General features: G+C 48.7%; 1 protein-coding gene across 5 annotated transcripts in view; it reads right to left on the bottom strand.

The window, feature by feature from the left end:
• Positions 1-14,093: 14,093 nt before the first annotated feature.
• LOC132396489 (nipped-B-like protein) overlaps positions 14,094-25,965 on the bottom strand; it is a 531,210-nt gene continuing 519,338 nt past the window's right edge. For all 5 annotated transcript variants that reach the window (XM_059974034.1, XM_059974035.1, XM_059974036.1 and 2 more), the window contains 2 exons: positions 16,399-16,584; positions 14,094-15,107 (listed from right to left, as the gene is read on the bottom strand). In XM_059974034.1, coding sequence (XP_059830017.1) covers positions 14,742-15,107; positions 16,399-16,584 — 552 coding nt within the window. In that variant the 3' untranslated portion in view covers positions 14,094-14,741. The remainder of the gene's footprint in view (positions 15,108-16,398; positions 16,585-25,965) is intronic.

The following is a 25,965-nucleotide window of genomic DNA, read 5'->3' as shown; positions in this document are numbered from 1 at the left end:
ACGAGTGGCGTGCAGTAGGGATCGGGGCTGGGGCCTGTGACGAGTGGCGTGCAGTAGGGATCGGGGCTGGGGCCTGTGACGAGTGGGGTGCCGTAGAGATCGGGGCTGGGGCCTGTGACGAGTGGGGTGCAGTAGGGATCGGGGCTGGGGTCTGTGACGAGTGGCGTGCAGTAGGGATCGGGGCTGGGGCCTGTGACGAGTGGCGTGCAGTAGGGATCGGGGCTGGGGCCTGTGACGAGTGGGGTGCCGTAGGGATCGGGGCTGGGGCCTGTGACGAGTGGGGTGCCGTAGGGATCGGGGCTGGGGCCTGTGACGAGTGGGGTGCCGTAGGGATCGGGGCTGGGGCCTGTGACGAGTGGGGTGCCGTAGGGATCGGGGCTGGGGCCTGTGACGAGTGGCGTGCCGTAGGGATCGGGGCTGGGGCCTGTGACGAGTGGCGTGCAGTAGGGATCGGGGCTGGGGCCTGTGACGAGTGGGGTGCCGTAGGGATCGGGGCTGGGGCCTGTGACGAGTGGGGTGCCGTAGGGATCGGGGCTGGGGCCTGTGACGAGTGGGGTGCCGTAGGGATCGGGGCTGGGGCCTGTGACGAGTGGCGTGCCGTAGGGATCGGGGCTGGGGCCTGTGACGAGTGGAGTGCCGTAGGGATCGGGGCTGGGGCCTGTGACGAGTGGCGTGCCGTAGGGATCGGGGCTGGGGCCTGTGACGAGTGGGGTGCCGTAGGGATCGGTGCTGGGGCCTGTGACGAGTGGAGTGCCGTAGGGATCGGTGGTGGGACCTGTGACGAGTGGGGTGCAGTAGGGATCGGGGCTGGGGCCTGTGACGAGTGGCGTGCCGTAGGGATCGGGGCTGGGGCCTGTGACGAGTGGGGTGCCGTAGGGATCGGGGCTGGGGCCTGTGACGAGTGGGGTGCCGTAGGGATCGGGGCTGGGGCCTGTGACGAGTGGGGTGCCGTAGGGATCGGGGCTGGGGCCTGTGACGAGTGGGGTGCCGTAGGGATCGGGGCTGGGGCCTGTGACGAGTGGCGTGCCGTAGGGATCGGGGCTGGGGCCTGTGACGAGTGGCGTGCAGTAGGGATCGGGGCTGGGGCCTGTGACGAGTGGGGTGCCGTAGGGATCGGGGCTGGGGCCTGTGACGAGTGGGGTGCCGTAGGGATCGGGGCTGGGGCCTGTGACGAGTGGGGTGCCGTAGGGATCGGGGCTGGGGCCTGTGACGAGTGGGGTGCCGTAGGGATCGGGGCTGGGGCCTGTGACGAGTGGCGTGCCGTAGGGATCGGGGCTGGGGCCTGTGACGAGTGGAGTGCCGTAGGGATCGGGGCTGGGGCCTGTGACGAGTGGCGTGCCGTAGGGATCGGGGCTGGGGCCTGTGACGAGTGGGGTGCCGTAGGGATCGGTGCTGGGGCCTGTGACGAGTGGAGTGCCGTAGGGATCGGTGGTGGGACCTGTGACGAGTGGGGTGCAGTAGGGATCGGGGCTGGGGCCTGTGACGACTGGCGTGCCGTAGGGATCGGGGCTGGGGCCTGTGACGAGTGGGGTGCAGTAGGGATTGGGGCTGGGTCCTGTGACGAGTGGGGTGCCGTAGGGATCGGTGCTGGGGCCTGTGACGAGTGGAGTGCCGTAGGGATCGGGGCTGGGGTCTGTGACGAGTGGAGTGCCGTAGGGATCGGTGGTGGGACCTGTGAGGACTGGGGTGCAGTAGGGATCGGTGCTGGGGCCTGTGACGAGTGGGGTGCAGTAGGGATCGGTGCTGGGGCCTGTGACGACTGGAGTGCCGTAGGGATCGGTGCTGGGGCCTGTGACGAGTGGAGTGCAGTAGGGATCGGGGCTGGGGCCTGTGACGAGTGGAGTGCAGTTGGGATCGGTGCTGGGGCCTGTGACGAGTGGCGTGCAGTAGGGATCGGTGCTGGGGCCTGTGATGTGTGGCGTGCAGTAGGGATCGGTGGTGGGACCTGTGACGAGTGGCGTGCAGTAGGGATCGGTGCTGGGGCCTGTGACGAGTGGGGTGCCGTAGGGATCGGTGCTGGGGCCTGTGACGAGTGGGGTGCCGTAGGGATCGGGGCTGGGGCCTGTGACGAGTGGGGTGCAGTAGGGATCGGGGCTGGGGCCTGTGACGAGTGGAGTGCAGTAGGGATCGGTGCAGGGGCCTGTGACGAGTGGGGTGCCGTAGGGATCGGTGCTGGGGCCTGTGACGAGTGGGGTGCCGTAGGGATCGGGGCTGGGGCCTGTGACGAGTGGGGTGCAGTAGGGATCGGGGCTGGGGCCTGTGACGAGTGGCGTGCAGTAGGGATCGGTGCTGGGGCCTGTGACGAGTGGGGTGCAGTCGGAATCGGGGCTGGGGCCTGTGACGAGTGGAGTGCAGTAGGGATCGGTGCTGGGGCCTGTGACGAGTGGGGTGCCGTAGGGATCGGTGCTGGGGCCTGTGACGAGTGGGGTGCCGTAGGGATCGGGGCTGGGGCCTGTGACGAGTGGCGTGCAGTAGGGATCGGTGCTGGGGCCTGTGACGAGTGGGGTGCAGTCGGAATCGGGGCTGGGGCCTGTGACGAGTGGGGTGCAGTCAGGATCGGGGCTGGGGCCTGTGACGAGTGGAGTGCCGTAGGGATCGGGGCTGGGGCCTGTGACGAGTGGAGCGCAGTAGGGATCGGGGCTGGGGCCTGTGACGAGTGGGGTGCAGTCGGGATCGGGGCTGGGGCCTGTGACGACTGGGGTGCAGTCGGGATCGGGGCTGGGGCCTGTGACGAGTGGGGTGCAGTAGGGATCGGGGCTGGGGCCTGTGACGAGTGGAGTGCAGTAGGGATCGGGGCTGGGGCCTGTGACGAGTGGAGTGCAGTAGGGATCGGGGCTGGGGCCTGTGACGAGTGGAGTGCCGTAGGGATCGGGGCTGGGGCCTGTGACGAGTGGCGTGCCGTAGGGATCGGAGCTGGGGCCTGTGACGAGTGGAGTGCCGTAGGGATCGGGGCTGGGGCCTGTGACGAGTGGCGTGCCGTAGGGGTCGGTGCTGGGGCCTGTGACGAGTGGAGTGCCGTAGGGATCGGGGCTGGGGCCTGTGACGAGTGGGGTGCAGTAGGGATCGGGGCTGGGGCCTGTGACGAGTGGAGAGCAGTAGGGATCGGGGCTGGGGCCTGTGACGAGTGGGGTGCCGTAGGGATCGGGGCTGGGGCCTGTGACGAGTGGAGCGCAGTAGGGATCGGGGCTGGGGCCTGTGACGAGTGGGGTGCAGTCGGGATCGGGGCTGGGGCCTGTGACGACTGGGGTGCAGTCGGGATCGGGGCTGGGGCCTGTGACGAGTGGCGTGCAGTAGGGATCGGTGCTGGGGCCTGTGACGAGTGGGGTGCCGTAGGGATCGGTGCTGGGGCCTGTGACGAGTGGGGTGCCGTAGGGATCGGGGCTGGGGCCTGTGACGAGTGGGGTGCAGTAGGGATCGGGGCTGGGGCCTGTGACGAGTGGAGTGCAGTAGGGATCGGTGCAGGGGCCTGTGACGAGTGGGGTGCCGTAGGGATCGGTGCTGGGGCCTGTGACGAGTGGGGTGCCGTAGGGATCGGGGCTGGGGCCTGTGACGAGTGGGGTGCAGTAGGGATCGGGGCTGGGGCCTGTGACGAGTGGCGTGCAGTAGGGATCGGTGCTGGGGCCTGTGACGAGTGGGGTGCAGTCGGAATCGGGGCTGGGGCCTGTGACGAGTGGAGTGCAGTAGGGATCGGTGCTGGGGCCTGTGACGAGTGGGGTGCCGTAGGGATCGGTGCTGGGGCCTGTGACGAGTGGGGTGCCGTAGGGATCGGGGCTGGGGCCTGTGACGAGTGGGGTGCAGTAGGGATCGGGGCTGGGGCCTGTGACGAGTGGCGTGCAGTAGGGATCGGTGCTGGGGCCTGTGACGCGTGGGGTGCAGTCGGAATCGGGGCTGGGGCCTGTGACGAGTGGGGTGCAGTCAGGATCGGGGCTGGGGCCTGTGACGAGTGGAGTGCCGTAGGGATCGGGGCTGGGGCCTGTGACGAGTGGAGCGCAGTAGGGATCGGGGCTGGGGCCTGTGACGAGTGGGGTGCAGTCGGGATCGGGGCTGGGGCCTGTGACGACTGGGGTGCAGTCGGGATCGGGGCTGGGGCCTGTGACGAGTGGGGTGCAGTAGGGATCGGGGCTGGGGCCTGTGACGAGTGGAGTGCAGTAGGGATCGGGGCTGGGGCCTGTGACGAGTGGAGTGCAGTAGGGATCGGGGCTGGGGCCTGTGACGAGTGGAGTGCCGTAGGGATCGGGGCTGGGGCCTGTGACGAGTGGCGTGCCGTAGGGATCGGAGCTGGGGCCTGTGACGAGTGGAGTGCCGTAGGGATCGGGGCTGGGGCCTGTGACGAGTGGCGTGCCGTAGGGGTCGGTGCTGGGGCCTGTGACGAGTGGAGTGCCGTAGGGATCGGGGCTGGGGCCTGTGACGAGTGGGGTGCAGTAGGGATCGGGGCTGGGGCCTGTGACGAGTGGAGAGCAGTAGGGATCGGGGCTGGGGCCTGTGACGAGTGGGGTGCCGTAGGGATCGGGGCTGGGGCCTGTGACGAGTGGAGCGCAGTAGGGATCGGGGCTGGGGCCTGTGACGAGTGGGGTGCAGTCGGGATCGGGGCTGGGGCCTGTGACGACTGGGGTGCAGTCGGGATCGGGGCTGGGGCCTGTGACGACTGGGGTGCAGTCGGGATCGGGGCTGGGGCCTGTGACGACTGGGGTGCAGTAGGGATCGGGGCTGGGGCCTGTGACGACTGGGGTGCAGTCGGGATCGGGGCTGGGGCCTGTGACGAGTGGCGTGCCGTAGGGATCGGGGCTGGGGCCTGTGATGAGTGGTGTGCAGTAGGGATCGGGGCTGGGGCCTGTGACGAGTGGGGTGCAGTCGGGATCGGTGCTGTGGCCTGTGACGAGTGGGGTGCCGTAGGGATCGGGGCTGGGGCCTGTGACGAGTGGAGTGCAGTCGGGATCGGGGCTGGGGCCTGTGACGAGTGGGGTGCCGTAGGGATCGGGGCTGGGGCCTGTGACGAGTGGAGTGCAGTCGGGATCGGGGCTGGGGCCTGTGACGAGTGGAGTGCCGTAGGGATCGGGGCTGGGGCCTGTGACGAGTGGAGTGCAGTCGGGATCGGGGCTGGGGCCTGTGACGAGTGGGGTGCCGTAGGGATCGGGGCTGGGGCCTGTGACGAGTGGAGTGCAGTAGGGATCGGTGCTGGGGCCTGTGACGAGTGGCGTGCAGTAGGGATCGGTGCTGGGGCCTGTGATGAGTGGTGTGCAGTAGGGATTGTTTGTCAGCTATATCAATGATCTGGATGATAATGTTATTAACTCAATCAACAGATCTGCGGATGACACTGAGTTTGGCGGTGTAGTGGACAGTAAGGTCATGGTTTGCAGAGGGATCTGCATCTGCCATTTTTCCAGCTGATGCAATTTAATGCAGACTAATGTGTGGTTTTGCACTCTGGTAAGACCAAAGTGTCGGTTTTACACAGTGAACAATAGGGCTCTGAAAAATATAATAGAACAAAGGGATCTGGAAATACAGGTCTATAATTTGTTGAAATTGGTGTCAGAAGTACATAGGTCATAAAGAAAGCTTTTGGCACACTGGCCTTCATGAATCAAAGTATTGAGTACAGGAAATGGTATGCATGTTGAAGATGTATAAGACATTGGTGAGGCTTAATTTGGAGTATTGTGTGCAGTTTTGGTCATCTACCTGCAGGAAAGACATAAACAAGGTTGAAAGAGTACAGAGAAAATTTATATGGATGTTGCCAGGTCTGGAGGACCTGAGTTATAAGGAAAGATTGAATAGGTTAGGACTGTACTATTTATAACATAGAAGATTGAGAGGAGATTTGATAGAGGTACACTTAGGGTAAATGCAAGCAGACCTTCCCCACTGAGGTTGGGTGGGACGACAACCAGAGGTTGGCTTAAAGGTGAAAGGGAAGAAGTTTAAGCATGAGTGAAAACTTCTTCACTCAGAGGGCCATGAGAGTGTGGAATGAAGCGCCAGCCAAGTGGTGCTTGTGAGCTCAATTTCAATGTTTAAGAGAAGCTTGGATAGGTACATGGATAGTAGGGACATGGAAAGCTATGGTCTCAGTGCAGGTTGATGGGATTAAACAGTTTAAATGGTTTCAGCATGGGCTGTTTCTGAGGCGGCTTTTTAGAGCAGCTCATGGTTGAGCCCACTGGGGGATCAGCTATTTTGGATTGGGTGTAGTGTAATGAACCAGGTTTGAATAGGGAGCTTAAGGTAAAGGAACCTTGAGGAGGCAGTGATCATATGATCGAATTCACCCTGCAATTTGAGGGTAAAACTAAAGTTAAATGTATCAGTATTACAGTGGAGTATAGGGAATTAGAGGCATGAGAGAGGAGCTTGCCGAAGTTGATTGGGACACTAGCAGGGATGACGGCTGAGCAGTAATGGTTGGAGTTTCTGGGACCAACTCGGAAGGTGCAGGATAGGTACATCCAAAAGAAGCAGTGTTCAAAAGGCAGGATGATGCAACCATGGCTGACAAGAGAAGTAAAGCCAACATAAAAGCAAAGAAGAAGGCATATAATAGAAAAACTTGTGCAAAGTTTGAATATTGGGAAGCTTTTAAAAAACAACTTAAGTTAACTAAAAAGGCCTTGAGATGGGATTAGATGAAACGTGAAGGTAAGCTAGCCAATATTATCAAAGAGGATATCACACGTTTTTTTTCAGGTTTTTAAAGAGGCGAGAGTAGATACTGGATTCCTGAAAAATGATGCTAGAGGGGTAGTAATGGGTGACAAGGAAATGGTGGAGGAACTAATTAAGTATTTTGCACCAGTCTTCACTGTGGAAGACCCTAGCAGTATGCCTGAAGTTCAAGACTGTCAGGGGGCAGAAGTGAATGCAGTTGAAGGTGCTTGGGAAAGTGAGAATTCTGAAGATAGAGAAGTCAGTTGGACCAGATGGACTACAATCCCATGGTTCTGAAAGAATTAGCTGAAGAGATTGTGGAAGTATTTGTAATGACCTTTCAAGAATCAATATCTTCAGGCATGTTTCCATAAGACTGAAAAATTGCAGATGTCACTCCACTCTTTTGAGGGAGGGGAAAGGAGAAGAAAAAGATTATATGTTAGTTAGCTGTTGGCTTTGGGGTATTTAGAGGCACATAATAACAGGAGGGCATCAGGGTGCTTAGAGGCATATAATAAAACAGGCCAAATCGGCATGGTTTCCTGAAGGAAATATCTTGGCTAGCAGTGTGATCGCAGGACCATTGCAGCAGGAGGAAGAGCAAGGGGCTTGGGAGAGTGCTGAGTGCTGGGAAGCAGCTGAGGTGAGTGTGCTTTAAAAGGAGTGCGGAGGGCAACAGAAGGGTTAAACAGAGTGTTGATTAGCTGATTAGAGGGAGTGAGTACATGAGGTAATTGGCAGGGACAAATAAAAGGAGGGGTAACTGAATAGGAGTGGCCAGTGTGTGAGTGGCTCAGGGTAGGAGTGGAGCTTTGAGGCTTTGGCGAGCAGAGGCTGAGGATAAGCTTGTTCTCAGTGCGGTAAGGCTGGGTAAGTTCCTTTAATTAATTTAATTAACTTAGGATTAGGTAATGGAGGCAGCAGTTAGGGCAGATGACTGCTCCGTATGCAGTATGTGGGATGTCAGGGACAGCTCAATTGTCCCTGATGACTACATCTGTAAAAGGTGCATCCAGCTGCAGCTCCTGACAAACTGAGTTAGGGAACTGGAGTTGGAGCTGGATGAACTTCAGATCATTCATGAGGCAGAGGCAGAAATAGACAGGAGTTTTGTCACCCCTAACTGTCAGGAGACAGGTAGTTGGGTGACTGTCAGGAGCGGGAAGGGGAATAGACAGGAAGAGCAGAGCACCCCTGTGGCTGTTCCCATCAACAGTAAATATACCGTTTTGGATACTGTTGGTGGTGAAGACCTACTGGGGACAAGTTGTAGTGGTTGTCTCTGGAACCACGACAAGACTCTCAGCTCAGAAAGGAAGGAGGGAAAAAGAGGAGAGCAGTGGTGATAGGGGATTCGATAGGGGGACAGATGAGAAGTTCTGTGGGAGAGATCGAGAACCCTGGATGGTCTGTTGCCTCTCTGGTCCCAGGGTCCACGAGATCTCGGATCGAGTTCTCGGTATTCTCAGGAGGGAGGGTGAGCAGCCAGATGTTGTGGACAATGTAGGGATCAATGACATGGAAAAGAGGAAAAGGTCCTGCAAAGAGAGTTTAGATAGTTAGGTGCAAAATTGAAGGACAAGACCTCCAGGGTTGTAATCTCAGGATTGCTACCAGTGCTATGTGCTAGTGAGGCTAGAAATAGAAAAATAATGCAGTTAAATACGTGGCTAAGGAGATGGTGCAGGAGGGAGGGATTCATGTTTCTGGACAATTGGGAAGGTGGGACCTGTTCCGACAGGATGGTTTGCACCTGAATTGGAGGGGGACTAACATCCTTGCGGGTAGATTTGCTAGTGCTGCTCCGGTGGGGGGGGGGGGGGAAGTTAAACTAGATTTGCAGGGGGAGGGGAACCAGAGTGTTAGAGCAGATAGTGAGGTGGAGGAGGATAAAGGTTTTGCGAGGATTGCAAGTATAGACAGAAATCAAAGGTTTGTATGTGATAGAAATGTTCTCAGGTGCATTTATGTCAATGCAAGGAGTATTGGAGGTAAAGCAGATGAGCTTGGAGTGTGGATTGGCATGTGGGATTATGACATTATTGCTGTTAGTGAGACTTGGTTGCAGGAGGGGCAGGAGGGCTGTTTAATGTCTGGGATTCTGTTGTTTCAGAAGTGATAGCAGGGGGAGAGATGAAAGGGGGAGGAGTGGCATTACTAGTCAGGGAAAATATCCCAGTTGTGTGTAGACAGGACATCCCGGAGGGCTTGTCAATAGAGGACATATGAGTGGAGCTGAGAAACAGGAAAGGTGTGACCACACAAATAGGGTTGTATTATAGATTTCCCAATTGTCAGAGAGAATTGGAGGAGAAAATCTGTAGAGATAGCAGACCAATGTAAGAAACAGAAAGTTGTAATAGTAGGAGATTTTAACTTTCCACATATTGACTGGGACTCCTACACTGTGAAAGGGCTAGATGGCTTGGGGTTTGTCAAATGTGTTCAGGAAAGTTTTCTAAATCAATATATAGAAATACCTACGAGAGAGTATGCAATACTTGATCTCCTATTAGGGAACCAGACAGGTAAGGTGACAGAAATATGTGTAGATGAACATTTTGGGTCCAGTGACCATAATGTCATTAGTTTCAAGTTAATTATAGATAAAGATAGGTCTGGTCCTCGAGTTGAGGTTCTAAGTTGGAGAAGGGCCAATTTTGTGGAGCTGAGGAAGGATCTAGGAAGAGTGGATTGGGATAGGTTGTTTTCTGGCAAGGATGTGTTCAGTAAGTGGGAGGCCTTTAAAGGCGAAATTTTGAGAGTGCAGAGTTTGCATGTTCCTGCCAGCATTAAAGGCAAAGTTAACAGGCATAAGGAACCTTGGTTTTCAAGGGATATTGGCGATCTGGTTAAGAAAAAGAGAGAGGTGTATAGCAGGTATAGGCAACAAGGAACAAATGAGGTAATTGAAGAGTATAGAAAATGTAAGAAAATACTAAAGCAGGAAATCAGGAAGGCAAAAAGAAGACATGAGGTTGCTTTGGCAGATAATGTGAAGGTAAACCCGAAGGGTTTCTGTAAGTATATTAAGAGTAAAAGGATAGTAAGGGACAAAATTGGTCCCCTAGAAGATCAGAGTGGTCATCTATGTGTGGAGCCTCATGAGATGGGGGAGATCTTAAACAGTTTTTTTGCATCAGTATTTACTCAGGAAACTGGCATAGCCTATATGGAAGGAAGGGAAACAAGCAGTAGTGTCATGGAACATACAGAGATTAAAGAGGAGGAGGTGCTTGCTGCCTTACAGTGAATAAAGGTAGATAAATCCCCCGGGCCTGACATGATATTTCCTTGGACCTTGAGAGAGACTAGTGCAGAAATTGCAGGGGCCCTGGCAGAAATATTTAAAATGTCCTTAGCCACAGGTGCGGAGCCAGAGGATTGGAGGGTAGCTTATGTCGTTCCATTGATTAAAAAAGGTTCCAAAAGTAAACCAAGTAATTACAGGCTGGTGAGCCTGACATCAGTAGTAGGTAAATTATTGGAAGGTGTTCAGAGAGACTGGATATACAAGTATTTGGACAGCCAAGGGCTGATTAAGGATAGTCAGCATAGCTTTGTGCATGGTAGATCATGTTTAATGAATCTTGTAGGGTTTTTCCAAGGAGGTTACCAAGAAGGTAGATGAAGGAAAGGCTATGGATGTTGTATACATGGACTTTAGTAAGGCATTTGACCAGGTCCCACATGGGAAGTTAGTTCAGAATGTTTAGACACTAGGTATCCATAGAGAAGTTGTAAACTGGATTCAAAATTGGCTGTGTGGGAGAAGGCAGAGTGATAGTGGATGATTGCTTCTCAGACTGGAGGACTGTGACTAGTGGTGTGCCTCAGGGATCTGTGTTGGGACCATTGTTGTTTGTTGTCTATATCAATGATCTAGATGAAAAGGTGGTAAATTGGATCAGCAAGTTTACTGATGACACTAAGATTGGAGGTGTTGTGGACAGTGAGGAAGGCTTTCAAAGCTGGCAGGGGGATCTGCATCAAATGGAAAAATGGGCCAGAAAATGGCAGATGGAATTTAATGCAGACAAGTGTGAGGTGTTGCAGTTTGGAAGGATAAATCAAGGTAGGACATTCACAGTAAATGGCAGGGCACTAAGGAGTGCGGAGGAACAAAGGGATATGTGAGTTCAGATACATAATTCCCTAAAAGTGCCATCACAGGTAGACAGGGTTGTAAAGAAGGCCTTTGGCATCCTGGCATTCATAAATCAAAATATTGAGTATAGGAGTTGGGATGTTATGGTGAGGTTGTATAGGACATTGGTGAGGCCAAATTTGGAGTATTGTGTGCAGTTCTGATCACTTAACTATAGGAAGGATGTCAGTAAGATTGGAAGAGTGCAGAGGAGATTTACTAGGATGTTGCTGGGTCTTCAGGAGTTGAGTTGAATTACAGGGAAAGATTGAACAGGTTAGGACTTCATTCCTTGGAGTGTAGAAGAATGAGGGAGGATTTGACGTGGTAAATGTGGGCTCACTCTTAAGTTTAAAGAATAAATTGGATAGATTCATGGATGGGAGAGGTCTGGAGGGTTATGGACTGGGTGCAGGTCAATGGGACTGGTGGAATAAAGTTTCGGCACAGACTAGAAGGACCAAATGGCCTGTTTTCTGTGCTGTAGTGTGTACTTAGATTTTGAGGTGGCCTTGACAAGATGCTGCACATGGTGTTACTTAACAAGATAAGAGCCCATGTAATATAGGAAAGATTCTAGCATGAACAGAACACTGCTGACTGGCAGAAGGCAAAGGGAGGGAACAAAGGGAACCTTTTCTGATTAGATGTGGGTTCAATTTCAATAATACTTAAGAAATTTGGATAGGTGCACGGACATAAGTGTTATGGAGGGCTATGGTCCAGGAACAGGTTGATGGGACTAGGCTTATTGATAGTTCGGCATGGACTATTATGACTCTTAACTCAGCAAGTCAGCAGCATCCATGGAGGGGAGTAAATAGTCAATGCACTGGGCCGAGACCCTTCATCAGCACTGGAAAGGAAGTAGGCAGAAGCCAGAATAAGGTGGGTGTGGCAGAAGGAATATAAGCTGGCAGGTGATAGGTGAGGGGAAAGGTGGGTGGGATGGGGGAATGAATTAAGAAGATAGTAGGTGATAGATGGAAGAGGTAGTGACTAAAGATGAAATCTAACAGGAAAGAACAGTGGACCATGGAATAAAAGGAAGAGGGGAACCAGAGGAAGATGGATGGGTGAGAAAGAATGAGAGAGAATCAGCATGGGGGTCATCTTTTTTTGATTACTACTTCAAAAAAAGGTTTGAGCATGACCTCCCATGTACAAAGTCACAGTGACTCCTTAATCGACTCTATCCAGATGCTGCTTGATTGCCCCTTAAAATTCCTTCCAGTAACTTTCCCACTAATGATATCAGGCTCACTAGGCTGTAGTTTCCTGGCTTGTCCTTGCCACCCCCCCTTTCACAATGGAGTCACATTAATCATCTTCAACAGCTTCATCAGTGGCTAACAATGAAGTCAATTGCAAGGGCTTCCACAATTTCTCCTGTAGCCTGTTACAGAATCTGAGGATGCACTTAAGTCAAGCCTTGGGGAATTTACCCACATTAATGTGCTGCAAGGTTGCAATTTTTATTAACCCAGAATCAAGGTGTGAAACAGAAAGTGCAGATTTAGTTCTAGGATGATAGTTTCCCTTGTTGTCCAGAAGTGGCATTGGCTTTTTCCTGGCCAATGTGGCCACAATCAACTAAAAAAAGTTCAGCAATTCTATAGTGGAGAATGATTGAAATGAACCCTGACCAGATGAGTATTCTTTAAGACCTGTTTTAGATCTCCAGCCCTTTGTATGATTGATTTGATTTTCAGCATACCCAAACTGTGGTCATGTGGCATTTATGTGAAGATTTGGGAACATAAAAATGAAATAAATCCAATTCCTTCATTTTGACAGCATTGTGAACTGCATGAGGTTATAAATAAGCAGCATCATGGCTGATGAAATGCACTTCAGTATGAAGAAAAAGGTTAGGAAGAATAAAGGATAATTCTAAAATGGGTGAGTGGCAGGGTAAGTTGAGAAAGTGATTAATAGAGCAAACGCAATTCTGTGCTTTATCAATCAAGCTTCAACTGTGTTGTGTTCACTTCTGATCACATTACTTGGGAGTCCTTGTGCAAGATGCCCTAAAGGTTAACTTCCAGGTTGAGTCAGTTGTGAAAAAGGTGAATGCAATGTTAGCATTCATTACTAGAGGTATAGAATATAAGAGCAGGGATGTGATATTGAGGCTCTATAAGGCACTCATGAGACCACACTTTAAGTATTGTGTGCAGTTTTGGGCTCCTTATTCTAGAAAGGATATACTGACATTGGAAAGGGTTCAGAGAATGATTCCAGGAATGAAAGGGTTACTGTATGAGGATCATCTGGCAGCTCTTAGGCTGTATTCCCTGGAGTTCAGGAGAAGTGGGGGGGGGGGGGGGGGAAGAGAATCTTATAGAAACATTCCAAATGTTAAAAGGCCTGAACAGGTTAGATATGGCAAAGTTATTTCCCATGGTAGGGGATTCTAGGACAAGAAGGCATGAACTCAGGATTGAAGGACACCCATTTTGAACTGAGATGCAGAGAAACCACTTTAGTCAGAGGGTGGTAAATATGTGGAATTTGTTGCCATGAGTGGCTGTGGAGGCCAAGTCTTTGGGCGTATTTAAGGCAGAGATAGGTTCTGGATTAGCCAGGGCATCAAAAGGTACGGGGTGAAGGCAGAGGAGTGGAGATGACTAAAATAATTGGATCAGCCCATAATTGACTGGCAGAGCAGACTCGATGGGCCAAATGGCCAACTTCTGCTCCTATATCTTATGGTATTATCAGTGTGTGAGCACTGGGGAGGGTTCAAAGGAGATTTATGTTTGCTCGGATGTACGAGAAAACACATGCAGGGCTATGCAGGAGGGCTGGGTGTGGCACCAGCAGAAAGTTCTGCTACGGAGCTGTAGGGTCACGATGGATTGAATTGCCTCGTGAAATGTAACAATTCTATGTTGAGAGGAAGGTCTCCATACTGAAACAGTCCAGCAGCAGTGTGCCAGTGGCTGGGTAGAGCTGCACTGAGAATAACACACTGGTTCTGACAATGGCAGAGCCATGACTTGCAGAGATACCATCCCTGCCTGATAAGCAAACATTACATTAACATCTACTGTGCTCAGAATGTGAGATGTGCAAAGGTTCCAATTTCCTCACCCACTGCCTATCAAATCCAACATGATTCCAGTCTGGTGCAGTCAGTGGCTATTGTTTTAATGATTTTCATTAAGGAGGCTAATGAACAAGCCTGAGTGGTCAGCTTTTATGGCAGAATTTCTCAGCAGCACTGAGGAAATGCAAACCTCCAGCACATCCACTTGACATGAAAAACACAACCAACTGGAAACAGACAGGTAACAAAGAGAGGTAAAAAATTTATTGCAGTATTTGTTCCGCCAGTTGTTTTTGCTGGGGATCCCTTTTTCTTGTTTTGCCCGAGTGACCCTAATACATTTAAAATCTACATTTACAAAACAAAAAAAATCAAATAAAATCTCGTCCTGTGCAGGTCACAGATACTGCATGCTTTCATTAGAATAAATTATATCCAGCACAGTCTGGCATTGTACATCCTGTAAAATAACTTCTCTCTGGAACTTCTACACTAAAGAAAGCCATCGCTGCTAGGTTAAACTCCAAGAACACTTTATTAAGAACATTAACAGACTAAATTCCAACATTCACTTAACTTTTATTTTTAAACAGAATTCTTTTTCCAAGATATAAACAATTTTTGTTTTGTTAAACTATAATACAGTGGGAGTTTAAAATCAATCAAGATGATTTGGCTGTACAACAGCGAAGGAAGCTCCCACAGGAAAATGGTATCTGACAATCGCTCCTTCCTTTCGCCTGTTTCCATCTGTCTGTGTGTGCAGATCTCAGTACAGAGTTACTCCAACTGTGATACCATCCGATTTGTAAGTGTTGCCAGAATGTGGTCTTTTAGCCCCAAGTTTATTCTTTCTCACTGCTGTGTTTGGCTGCAGTGTTAGTTATGTTAGCAGGAAGAGCCTTCCTTTGCTGCATACAGCGATCGTAGAGTCTGAACAACTTTGTTAGTCAGCTTATTTGCACTTGTCAGGGCTATTTTCTTGTAAATGATGTCCGTCTCTTTGATACTATCAACCCAAGGCACCAGCTTGCGGCCCTCTCTCCGTTTGGCCTCTGTCCAAGAACCGCTATATGAACCAGCCATCCAATGTACACTGAAACCACTACTAGTCTTTTCCACAACTCTGGCAATCTGAGGCCTGTCTTTATACTTTGGACAGCAAATGGCAATCACATCCATCACTTCCACCGCCTCGTGCATCTGTGCGCCCGGGTCCCCAGCTTCCGACAGTCGCTTCGATCTTCTGGTGGCCTAGCAAGAATTTGAAAGAGAGAAGCAATCATATGTGGATCAGAACAGTACAACTGGACAATGACAGGTAACCACTTGTAGATGAGAGCAGTACAACAAAACAATGGCAAGGGAATGACAGCAGTACAACCAAACAACGACAGATGGATGAAAGCATTAAAAAAAAGGAGCCTCTGAATACTGGACAGTTCACTAGGGACTCTAGGCAGGGTCAATTCCAGAAATGGGTGATAAAATTGTACTGGATCAGGGTAGGATGGGTGCCTGTGCCATTCTCTTATGTTCAATGGAGGAACTGTATGAGTGATCAGGGATAATGTCACAGTTACACTCAGAGGACATACAGCAAGGCTCACTCAGAGGTAACACAGAACTCAGGAATAAGAAAGGTGCAAACATTTTGGGGTTATACTAGAGGTTTATACAAAAAAGAAACAGGGTTGCTATAGTGAACTTCCCCAATATTGAATGGGATTTAGTGCCAAAAGCTTAGATGGGCAGAATTTGTCTGGTGTGCTCTGCAGACCTGCTTGACACCATTTTGTTAGTCCAAACAATGACTAGGCCACACTAGACTTGTATTTTGGCAACTGTGATTATAACTCTTAAGTTTTCAGATGGTTATGGGTAAAGATAAGACTGGACCTCAGGGTAAAATGTTAAATTGTTGAAAGACTAATTAGAACAGTATTGGGCAAGAGCCGCAGAGATGAGGACTTTGCCTTTGGAGAGGGTATAGAAGTATTCACCAGGATACTGTCTGGATTAGAGAGTACCAACAATAAGGAGAGCTTGGACTGTGTTCATTGGAGTGTCTGAGCCTAAGCAAGAATCTGATAGAATTTTAAAAAGTTATGACAATGAATTTGGTTAGCATCAGGAATAAAGATGGTAAAAACGCTTTACACCACAGTACTAAAGGGGACAGACACCAATGAACAAACTTAGTGCTACTACATTTCAATAGAAGGTTCAAAATATTTTAAGTACAACCAAAACCAAAGGAGAAAGCTCTGGAGCCATGGTAGGGGATACTGCCAGTGTGGGTCACTGCGAAATTGCTGGTAATATCAGAGATGGCCATCATCTTACTGGGACAGAGGACTAATCAGTTCCCTGCTTTAATTTCAGATGTTTAATTCTTGCAGATTCTAGACAGGCCTAGAGTCACTGCTGTTTTCTTTAGTACAAGTGAGTAAATTTAAAAAGGTGAATGAGCAGAAATTAATTTCAAAAGGATTAATCCATTTTTAGCTGTTAAAGTTAACAAACATCAGCAACCTGCTCTTACCCCTGAAACGCCTCCACCCACTCGCTCCTCGCCATCACTCTCCTCTTCATCTGTCTCTGCATTGTTTTTCGGGCTACTGCCTCCCAACAGTGCATTGATGGCTTTGTTTCGGGCAGCTGTGCTGGCAGACACCTCTCCATCCTCATCCTCTTCATCTGGATCCAGATGTTCCATCAGTGTTTTGAACTGAAAGCCACCAGGAACAAATTAATGAATATCTCACCAATGAACAGAGTCTGGCTCCACAGAAAATCTTTGTAAGTCTCCTGACATAAGGAGGACAGCAACCAACTTAAAGTGGACAGACATCGGCAAGCTATTGGGCAGACACAAGGCAGCTGAAATTTAATAAGACCTTGAGACATCAGACCAGAATTAGGATATTTAGACCATCAAGTCTTAAAACGCCATTCTATCATGGCTGACTCAATGTCTCTCTCAACCCCATTCTCCTGCCTTCCCTCCATAACATTTGACACCCCTGATAATCAAGAACTTATCAACCTTCACTTTAAATATACCCAATGACATGGCCTCCATGACAATAAATTCCAGATTCACCACCCTCTGGCTATAACATTCCTCATCTTTGCTCTGAAGGAATGTCTTTATATGATTAGGCTGTGCCTTCTGGTCCTAGACTCTCCCACTATAGGAAGCATCCTCCCCACACAATGCAGAAAAGTGTGGAGAGATACATTGTTATAGACCTTAAAATATATGAGTAGAATTAGGCCATTTGTCTCATCGCATCTGCTCTGCCATTTCATCATGGCTGATCTAATTTCCTTCTCATCCCTAACTTCCTCCCTTCTCCCCATGCTGTGACTAATCAAGAACCCAGCAACATACCCAATGACTTGCTTTCACAGGTTCACCATTCTCTGATGTCAGAAATTCCACCTCACCTCCATTCTAAAAGTACATCCCTCTATTCTGAGGCTGTTTCCCCAGTCTTAGACTCTCCCACCATAGGAATCATCCTCTCCGCATCCACTCTATCAAAGCCTTTCAACATTCCAAAGGTTTCAATGAGATCATCCTTCATTCTTCTGAATTCCAGTGAATATAGGCCCAAAGCTATCAAAAGCTCTCCATATGACAAGCCATTTAATCCTGGAATTATTTTCATGAACCTCCTTTGAAACTTCAATGTCAGCACATCTTTCCTTAGAGAAGGGGCCTAAAACAGCTCTCAGTACTCCAAGTGAGGCCTCACCAGTGCTTTATAAATCCTCAGCATCACATACTTGCTTTTGTATTCGAGTACTCTTGAAATAAATGCTAACACTGCATTTACTGTCCTCACCCCTGACTCAATCTGCAAATTAACCTTTGAGGAATCCTGCATGAAGACTCCCAAATCCCTTTGCACCTCAGTTTTGAATTTTCTTTCCATTTAGAAACAGCCTTCACTTTTATATCTTCTAACAAATTGCATGACTATACACTCTTACCATCTGCCACTTCTTTGCCCATTCTCCTAATCTAAGTCCTTCTGAAGCCTACCTACTTCCTCAAAACTACTTGCCCCACCACCTATCTTTTTACCATCTGCAAACTTGGCCAGAAAGCCATCCAATCTGTAATCCAGACTATTGACATATAACGTAATAAGAAACAGTCTCAACACAAACCCCTGTGGAACACCACTAGTCACCGACAGCCAACCAGAAATGGTTCCCTTTATTTCCACTCTTTACCTCCTGCCAATCAGTCAATGCTCTATCCATTCTAGCATCTTTCCTATAATACCATGGGCTTATAGCTTGTTAAGCAGCCTTATGTGTGGCACCTTGTGAAAGCTTTTCTGAAAATCCAAGTATACAACATCCACTGATTCTCCTTTGTCTATCCTGTTATTTCTTCAAAGAATTCCAACAGATTTGTCAGGCAAGGTTTTCCCTTGAGGAAGCCAGGCCGACTACTGCCTACTTATCATGTGCCTCAAAGTACCCCAAAAACACATCCATAACATTTGACTCCAAAATCTTCCTAATTACTAATTGGCCTATAATTTCCTTTCTTCTGCCTCTCTCCACCCTTGAAGAGTGAGGTGACATTTGCATTTTACAGTCTTCTGGAACCATGCTAGAATCAATGGAGTCTTGGGAAATCATTAGTAATACCTCTACAATCTCTTCAGCCACCTGGGCTGTAAACAAACAACAGTACAACACAGGAACAGACCAGTCTGCCCACAAAGTTCTATCAAATTGTATTAAAAGGAAATCAAAAACACTAATCCCTCCTAGTTACACAATGCTCATATCCCTCCATCTTCCTTACATCCATAAGTCTATCCAAATGTCGCTTAAAAGTCTCTAATGTATTTGCCCGGCAGCACATTCCAGACATCCATGACTCTGAGTAAAAAAAAACTTCCCCCACACATCCCCCTTGAACCTTTCCCCTCTCATCTTAAATGCATGCCCTCTGGTATTAGATATTTTAAACCTGGGAAACACATACTCACTGTCTACTCATCTATACCTCTTAATCTTATAAACCTCATTAGGTCTTCCCTCAGCCAGAGAAAACAATACAAGTCTCTCATGATAGATTGCACATGTCTTCTAGAGCAGGCAGCATCCTAGTTAGCCTCTTCTGCACCCTCTCCAAAGCCTCAACATCCTTCCTATAGTGGAGTGACTAGAACTGTACACAATACTCCAGATGTGGCCTCACCAGACTTTTATAGACCTGTAACATAACCTCTTGGCTTTTGAACTCAATACATTGACTAAAGTAAGCATTCTGTAAACCTTCCTATCAATCTTATCGACCTGTGTAGTCACTTTCAAGGAGCCATGAACTTAGATCCCAGGATCTCTCTGTTCAGCAACAATGTTAAAGATCTTGTCCTCAACAGTGCACTGTCTCCTTGCATTTGCCCTACTGAGGTGCAACACCTCATATTATCGGGTAAAACTCCATCTTGCATTTCTTTATTCATATCTGCAAATGATCTTTATCACATTGTATTCTTTGCCAGTCTTCCACACTATCCACAACTCTGCCAATTTTGGTACCATTTGCAAACTAACTAACCTATCCATCTCAATTACGTTGGTAAGACATAACCTGCTCCACAGAAGGCTATGCCATGGGTTTCCAAACGGTCACATATCCTATTCCCAAGAATATTCTCTAGCAATTTCCCTATAACTGACGTAAAACTCACTCATTTATACTTCACATAATTTTCCCTTGTTCCCTTCTTAAATAGAGGTACAGCATTAGCCCCTCAAGGACCTTGCCTGTGGCTACAGAGGACACAAAGATACTGGTCAATGCCCCAGCAATCTTGTCTTGTCTCCTTTAATAACCTGGGATAAATCCAACAGCCCAATCGGTGGCAACAGCAGGGCACTGTGACGATGTTGCCTGCAGGTCAGCGAAGCTTGTTTAAAAAATAAAGAAGGGACAAGCAGGGCGGCCATTGTTGAGAGGAGGAGGAGGAGGCCAGTGGTGAGAGGAGAGTGTCAGACGTTGGCTCAAAGCAGGCTTCAGTTCAAAAGAAGTATTGGCTCTGGGTAAGCTTCTGTTAAGGTTCCCTTTTTGTTTTCTCTTAACGTATCTAGTGTAGTTAATGGCAGCTATGTGTTCTTCATGCCGGACTTTGGAGTCCTGGGAGACCCAGAGTCTCCCAACAAACTACATCTGCATGAAGTCCATCTAGCTACAGCTCCTTGAAGACCATGTTAGGAATCTAGAGCATCAGCTGGATGACCTTGAGGAGATAATCGATCAGTTACAGAGAAGGCGTCACCCTGAAGTTGCAGGAGACGAGTAGCTGGGTGACTGTCAGAAGAAATGGAAATGCGAATAGGCGGTAAGCGCAGAGCACCCCTGTGGCCATTCCCCTCAGAAACAAGTGTGCCGTTTTGGACTGTTGTGGGTGATGACCTTCCGGGGAATACCACAGAGACCTGATTACTGGCACTGAGCACAGGTCTGTGGTGTAGAAGGGAAAGAGGGGGAAGAAGGGAGCGGTTGTAATAAGGGACTCATAGTGAGATGTACAAACAGGAGATTCCTGGACATGAACAGGATACCTGGATGGCATGTGCTGGGGTCAGGGATGTCTCAGATTTCATCCACAACATTTTGGAGAGGGAGGGGAAGCAGCCTATTGGTACCAATGACATAGGAAGGAAAAGCGAAAAGGTCTTGAAAAGAAAATTTAGAGAGCTAGGCAGAAATCTGAGAAGCAGGACCTCCTGGGTAGTAATTTCTGGATTGCTGCCTGTGCCACGCACCAGTGAGGGTAGAAACAGGATGATTTAGCAAATTAATGCATGGCTAAGAAGCTGGTTCAGGGGGTAGGGCTTCAGGTTCATGGATCATTGGGATCTCTTATTGTGGAGGTGTGACCTGTTCAAAGTGACAGGCTGCACCTGAACCCAAGGGGAACCAATAATAGAATATAGTAATTTACAGCACATTGCAGGCTCTTTAGCCCACAATGTTGTACTGACCATGTAACCTAATCTAGAAGCAGCCTAGAATTACCCTACTGCATAGCCCTCTAAGGAGGGGTACTAACATTCTTGCAGGAGTGTTTGCCAGTGCTGCTCGGGGGGGGGGGGGGGGGGGGTTTAAACTAGATGTGCAGGGGGGCAGGGATCCAGATCCAGAGGGTTGGTCAGAAGGAGCATGGGATTAAATGTGTAGAAGGTTTGGGTGATCTTGAGAAGGTCATCAAAATTCAGGGTGCAATTAGCCCGATGGAAATTCAAGGAGCTGGGTTAGGTACAGTAGACAGTGTTTTAAGCAAAGAGAGGAGGAATGGGCTAAGAATTCTATACTTGAATGCGCGTAGTGTCAGAAATAAAACAGATGAGCTTGAAGCTCAGATGAAAATGGGGAACTACGATATTGTTGGGATAACGGAGACATGGCTGCAAGGGGATCAGGCCTGGGAATTGAGTGTACCAGGGTATACGTGCTATCGTAGAGACAGAAATATGGGAAGAGGGGGTGGGGTGGCCCTGTTGGTGAGGAATGAGATTCAGTCCTTAGCAAGAGGTGACTTGGGAACAGGGGAAGTAGAGTCTGTGTGGATTGAGCTGAGGAACAGTAAGGGTAAAAAGACCTAATGGGTGTTGTGTACAGGCCCCCAAACAGTAGCGTGGATATTGGGTACAAGTTGATTAGGGAGTTAACAATGGCATGTGCTAAAGGTAATGCAGTCGTTATGGGAGATTTCAACATGCAGGTGAACTGGGAGAATCAGGTAGGTGCTGGACCCCAGGATAGGGAGTTTGTGGAGTGTCTAAGGGATGTATTTTTGGAACAGCTTGTGCTTGAGTCAACCAGGAACGAGGCTATTTTGGACTTGGTGATGTGTAATGAACAGGAATTGATAAGTGATCTTGAAGTAAAGGAGCCATTAGGAAGTAGTGATCATAACATGATAAGTTTTTATCTACAATTTGAGAGGGTTAGGGTAGGGTTGAGAGGGCAGATCAGAGGTGTCAGTGTTGCAATTAAATAAAGGAGACTACGGAGCCATGAGGGAAGAGCTGGCCAAAGTTAAATGGGCGGATGCCCTGGCAGGAAAGACAGTGGATCAACAGTGGCAGATATTCTTGGGGATAATACAAAAGATGCAAAAGCAGTTCATTCCAATGAGAAGGAAGGATTCAAAGAGGGGGAAGGGGCCACAGTGGTTGACAAAGGAAGTCAGAGATTGTATAGCATTAAAGAAAAAGAAGTATGACAGGGCTAAGATGAGTGGGAATACAGATGATTGGGAAAGTTTTAAGGAACAGCAGATCTTAACTAAAAAAGCAATACGGAGAGAAAAAAATCAAGTATGAGCTCAGTCTAGCCAGGAATATAAAAGGGGATAGCAAAAGCTTTTTTAGCTATGTGAAGAGAAAGAAGATAGTTAAGAACAATGTTGGCCCCTTGAAGAATGAATTGGGAGAAATTGTTATGGGAAACAGGGAAATGGCAACAGAATTTAATGCGTACTTTAGATCTGTCTTCACCAGGGAGGACACAAGCAATCTCCCAGATGTATGGATGGGAGAGGGTCATAAGATATCAGAGGAATTGAGACAGATTGACATTAGGAAAGAAACTGTGATGAGTAGACTGGTAGGACTGAAGGCTAATAAATCCCCGGGTCCAGATGGTCTCCATCCGAGTGTTCTAAAAGAGGTGGCTCAGGAAACTGCGGATGCATTGGTAATCATTTTCCAATGTTCCTTAGATTCAGGATCAGTTCCTGAAGATTGGAGTGGCTAATGTTATCCCACTTTTCAAGAAGGGAGGGAAGGAGAAAACGGAGAACTATCGCCCTGTTAGCCTAACGTCAGTCGTGGGGAAGATGCTTGAGTCCATTATTAAGGACGAAATAGTGGCACATCTTGATGGCAGAAATAGGATTAGGCCGAGCCAGCATGGATTTACCAAGGGCAAATCATGCTTGACTAATCTGTTGGAGTTTTTTGAGGGTGTAACAAGGATGTTAGACGAGGGTAAGCCAGTGGATGTTGTATACCCAGATTTTCAGAAGGCATTCGATAAGGTGCCACATAGGAGATTGGTGAGTAAAATCAGAGCTCATGGCATTGGGGGCAGGGTTTCAACATGGATAGAAAACTGGTTGGCAGATAGAAAGCAAAGGGTAGCAGTGAATGGGTGTTTCTCGGACTGGCTGGAGGTGACTAGTGGGGTACCACAGGGCTCTGTATTGGGACCACAGCTCTTTACGATTTATGTCAACGATTTAGATGAGGGCATTGAAAACTATATCAGCAAGTTTGCTGATGATACTAAACTGGGTGGCAGTGTGACATGCGAAGAGGACGTTAGGAGAATACAGGGAGACTTGGATAGGCTGGGTGAGTGGGCAGATACTTGGCAGATGTCATTCAATGTGAATAAATGTGAAGTTATCCACTTTGGAAGCAGGAACAAGAGGGCAGAGTATTGTCTGAATGGTGTAGAGTTAGGTAAGGGAGAAATGCAAAGAGACCTAGGAGTCCTAGTTCACCAGTCAATGAAGGTGAAAGAGCAAGTGCAACAAGTGAAGAGGGCAAATGGAATGTTGAGTACAAGAGCAAGGATGTCCTTTTGCATTTGTACAGGGCCCTATTGAGACCACACCTGGAATATTGTGTACAGTTTTGGTCTCCAGGTTTAAGGAAGGACATTCTGGCAATTGAGGAAGTGCAGCGTAGATTCACTAGGTTGATTCCTGGGATGGCAGGGCTGTCTTACGCAGAGAGATTGGAGAGATTGGGCTTGTACACGCTGGAATTGAGGAGATTGAGAGGGAATCTGATTGAAACATTTAAGATAATTAAAGGATTTGATAGGATTGAGAATAAGAGGTCAGTTATTTAAAACAGAGTTGAGGAAGAGCTTCTTCTCCCAGAGAGTTGTGGAGGTGTGGAATGCACTGCCTCGGAAGACGGTGGAGGCCAATTCTCTGGATGCTTACAAGAAGGAGCTACATAGATACCTGATGGATAGGGGAATCAAGGGATATGAGGACAAGGCAGGGACTGGGTATTGATAGTGAATGATCAGCCATGATCTCAGAATGGCGGTGCAGACTCGAGGGGCCGAATGGTCTACTTCTGCACCTATTGTCTAAACTCTGTGTACCTAACTGAGATTTGTGAGGAGAGTCAGCTTTTTCCCGGGGCTCAAATGGCTAAGATTCAGTGGTTACAGTGGGATATAGACAGGATGCAAAACTGGGCTGAGAAGTGGCAGATGGAGTTCAACCCAGATAAGTGTGAGATGGTTCATTTTGGTAGGTCAAATATGATGACAGAATATAGTATTGATGGTAAGACTCTTGGCAGTGTGGTGGATCAGAGGGAACTTGGGGTCCAAGTCCATAGGACACTCAAAGCTGCTGCGCAGGTTGACTGTCTGGTTAAGAAGGCATACGGTGCATTGGTCTTCATCAATAGTGGGATTGAGCTTAGGAGTTGAGAGATAATGTTGCAGCTATAGAAGACCCTGGTCAGACCCCACTTGGAGTACTGTGCTCAGTTCTGGTTGCCTTACTATAGGAAGGCAATGGAAACCATAGAAAGGGTGCAGAGGAGATTTACAAGGATGTTGCCTGGATTGGGAAGCATGCCTTATGAGAATAGGTTGAGTGAACTCGGCCTTTTCTCCTTGGAGTAATGGAGGATGAGAGGTGATCTGATAGAGGTGTATAAAATGATGAGAGGCATTGATTGTGTGGATAGTCAGAGACTTTTTCCCCAGGGCTGAAATGGCTAGCTTGAGAGGGCACAGTTTTAAAGTGCTTGGAAGTAGGCACAGAGGAGATGTCAGGCATAAGTCTTTTACGCAGAGAGTGGTAAGTGTGTGGAATGGGTTGCTGGCAATGGTGGTGGAGGCAGATATGATAGGATCCTGGACAGGTATATGGAACTCAGAAAAATAGAGGGCTATGGGTAACCCTAGGTAATTTCTCAGGTAAGGACATGTTTGGCACAGGTTTGTGGGCCAAAGGGCCTGTATTGTGCTGCAAGTTTTCTATGTTTCTATTCTCTTAAGACTGTATTGTACTCACATTTACCACTGCCACTGGCAGTGCATTGCTGAGTGGGAAAACTTACCTCTGACAACCCCCCCAATACCTACTTCTAAGCACCTTAAAACTATGTCTCCACATGTTAGTCATTTCAGCCCTGGGAAAAAGCCTCTGCTGTCCACATGATCAATGCCCCTTATCATCTTGGACATCTCCATCAGGTCACCTCCTATCCTCCTTCACTCCAAAGAGAAGGTTGAGTACACTCAACCTATTCTCATAGGTACACCCTCCAATCAAGGCAACATCCTTGTAAATCTCCTCTGCACCCTTTCTATGGCTTCCACATCCTTCCTGTAGTGAGGCAACCAGAACTGAGCACAGTACTCCAAGAGGAGTCTGACCAAGGTCTTATATAGCTGTAACATTACCTCACGGCTCTTGAACTCAATCCCACAGTTGATGAATGCCAAAACACCATATGCCATCTTAGCAACACTGTCAACCTACGCAGCAGCTTTGAGTGTCCTATGGACATGGACCCCAAGATCTCTCAGATCCTCCACACTGTCTAGAGTCTTACCATTTATATTATATTCTCTCTTCAAATTGGACCTACCAAAATGAACCACTTCACACTTATTGGGGCTGATGTCCATCTGCCACTTCTCAGCTTCGTTCTGCATCCTATTGATGTCCTGCTGTAACCTCTGACAACCCTCCAGACTATCCACAACACCCCCAATCTTTGTGTCATCAGCAAACTTACTAACCCACCCTTCTACTTGTACATCCAGGTCATTTATAAAAACCAGAAACAGGAAGGGTCCCAGAATCCATGCAGAACACCACTGGTCACCGATCTCCATGCAGAGTATGAACCATTTACAACCACCTTTTGCCTTTTGTGGGCAAGCCAATTCTGGATCCACAAAGCAAGTTCTCTTTGGATTCCAGGCCATCTTATTTTCTGAAGGAGCCTTGCATGGGGAACTTTATCAAATGTCTTGATGAAATCCATATACACTAGATCCACTGCTCTACCTTCAATG

The sequence above is a fragment of the Hypanus sabinus genome, chromosome 7, assembly GCF_030144855.1.
Source record: "Hypanus sabinus isolate sHypSab1 chromosome 7, sHypSab1.hap1, whole genome shotgun sequence".
Taxonomy (NCBI): Eukaryota; Metazoa; Chordata; class Chondrichthyes; order Myliobatiformes; family Dasyatidae; genus Hypanus; species Hypanus sabinus.
This window is presented reverse-complemented; position numbering and strand designations above follow the sequence as displayed.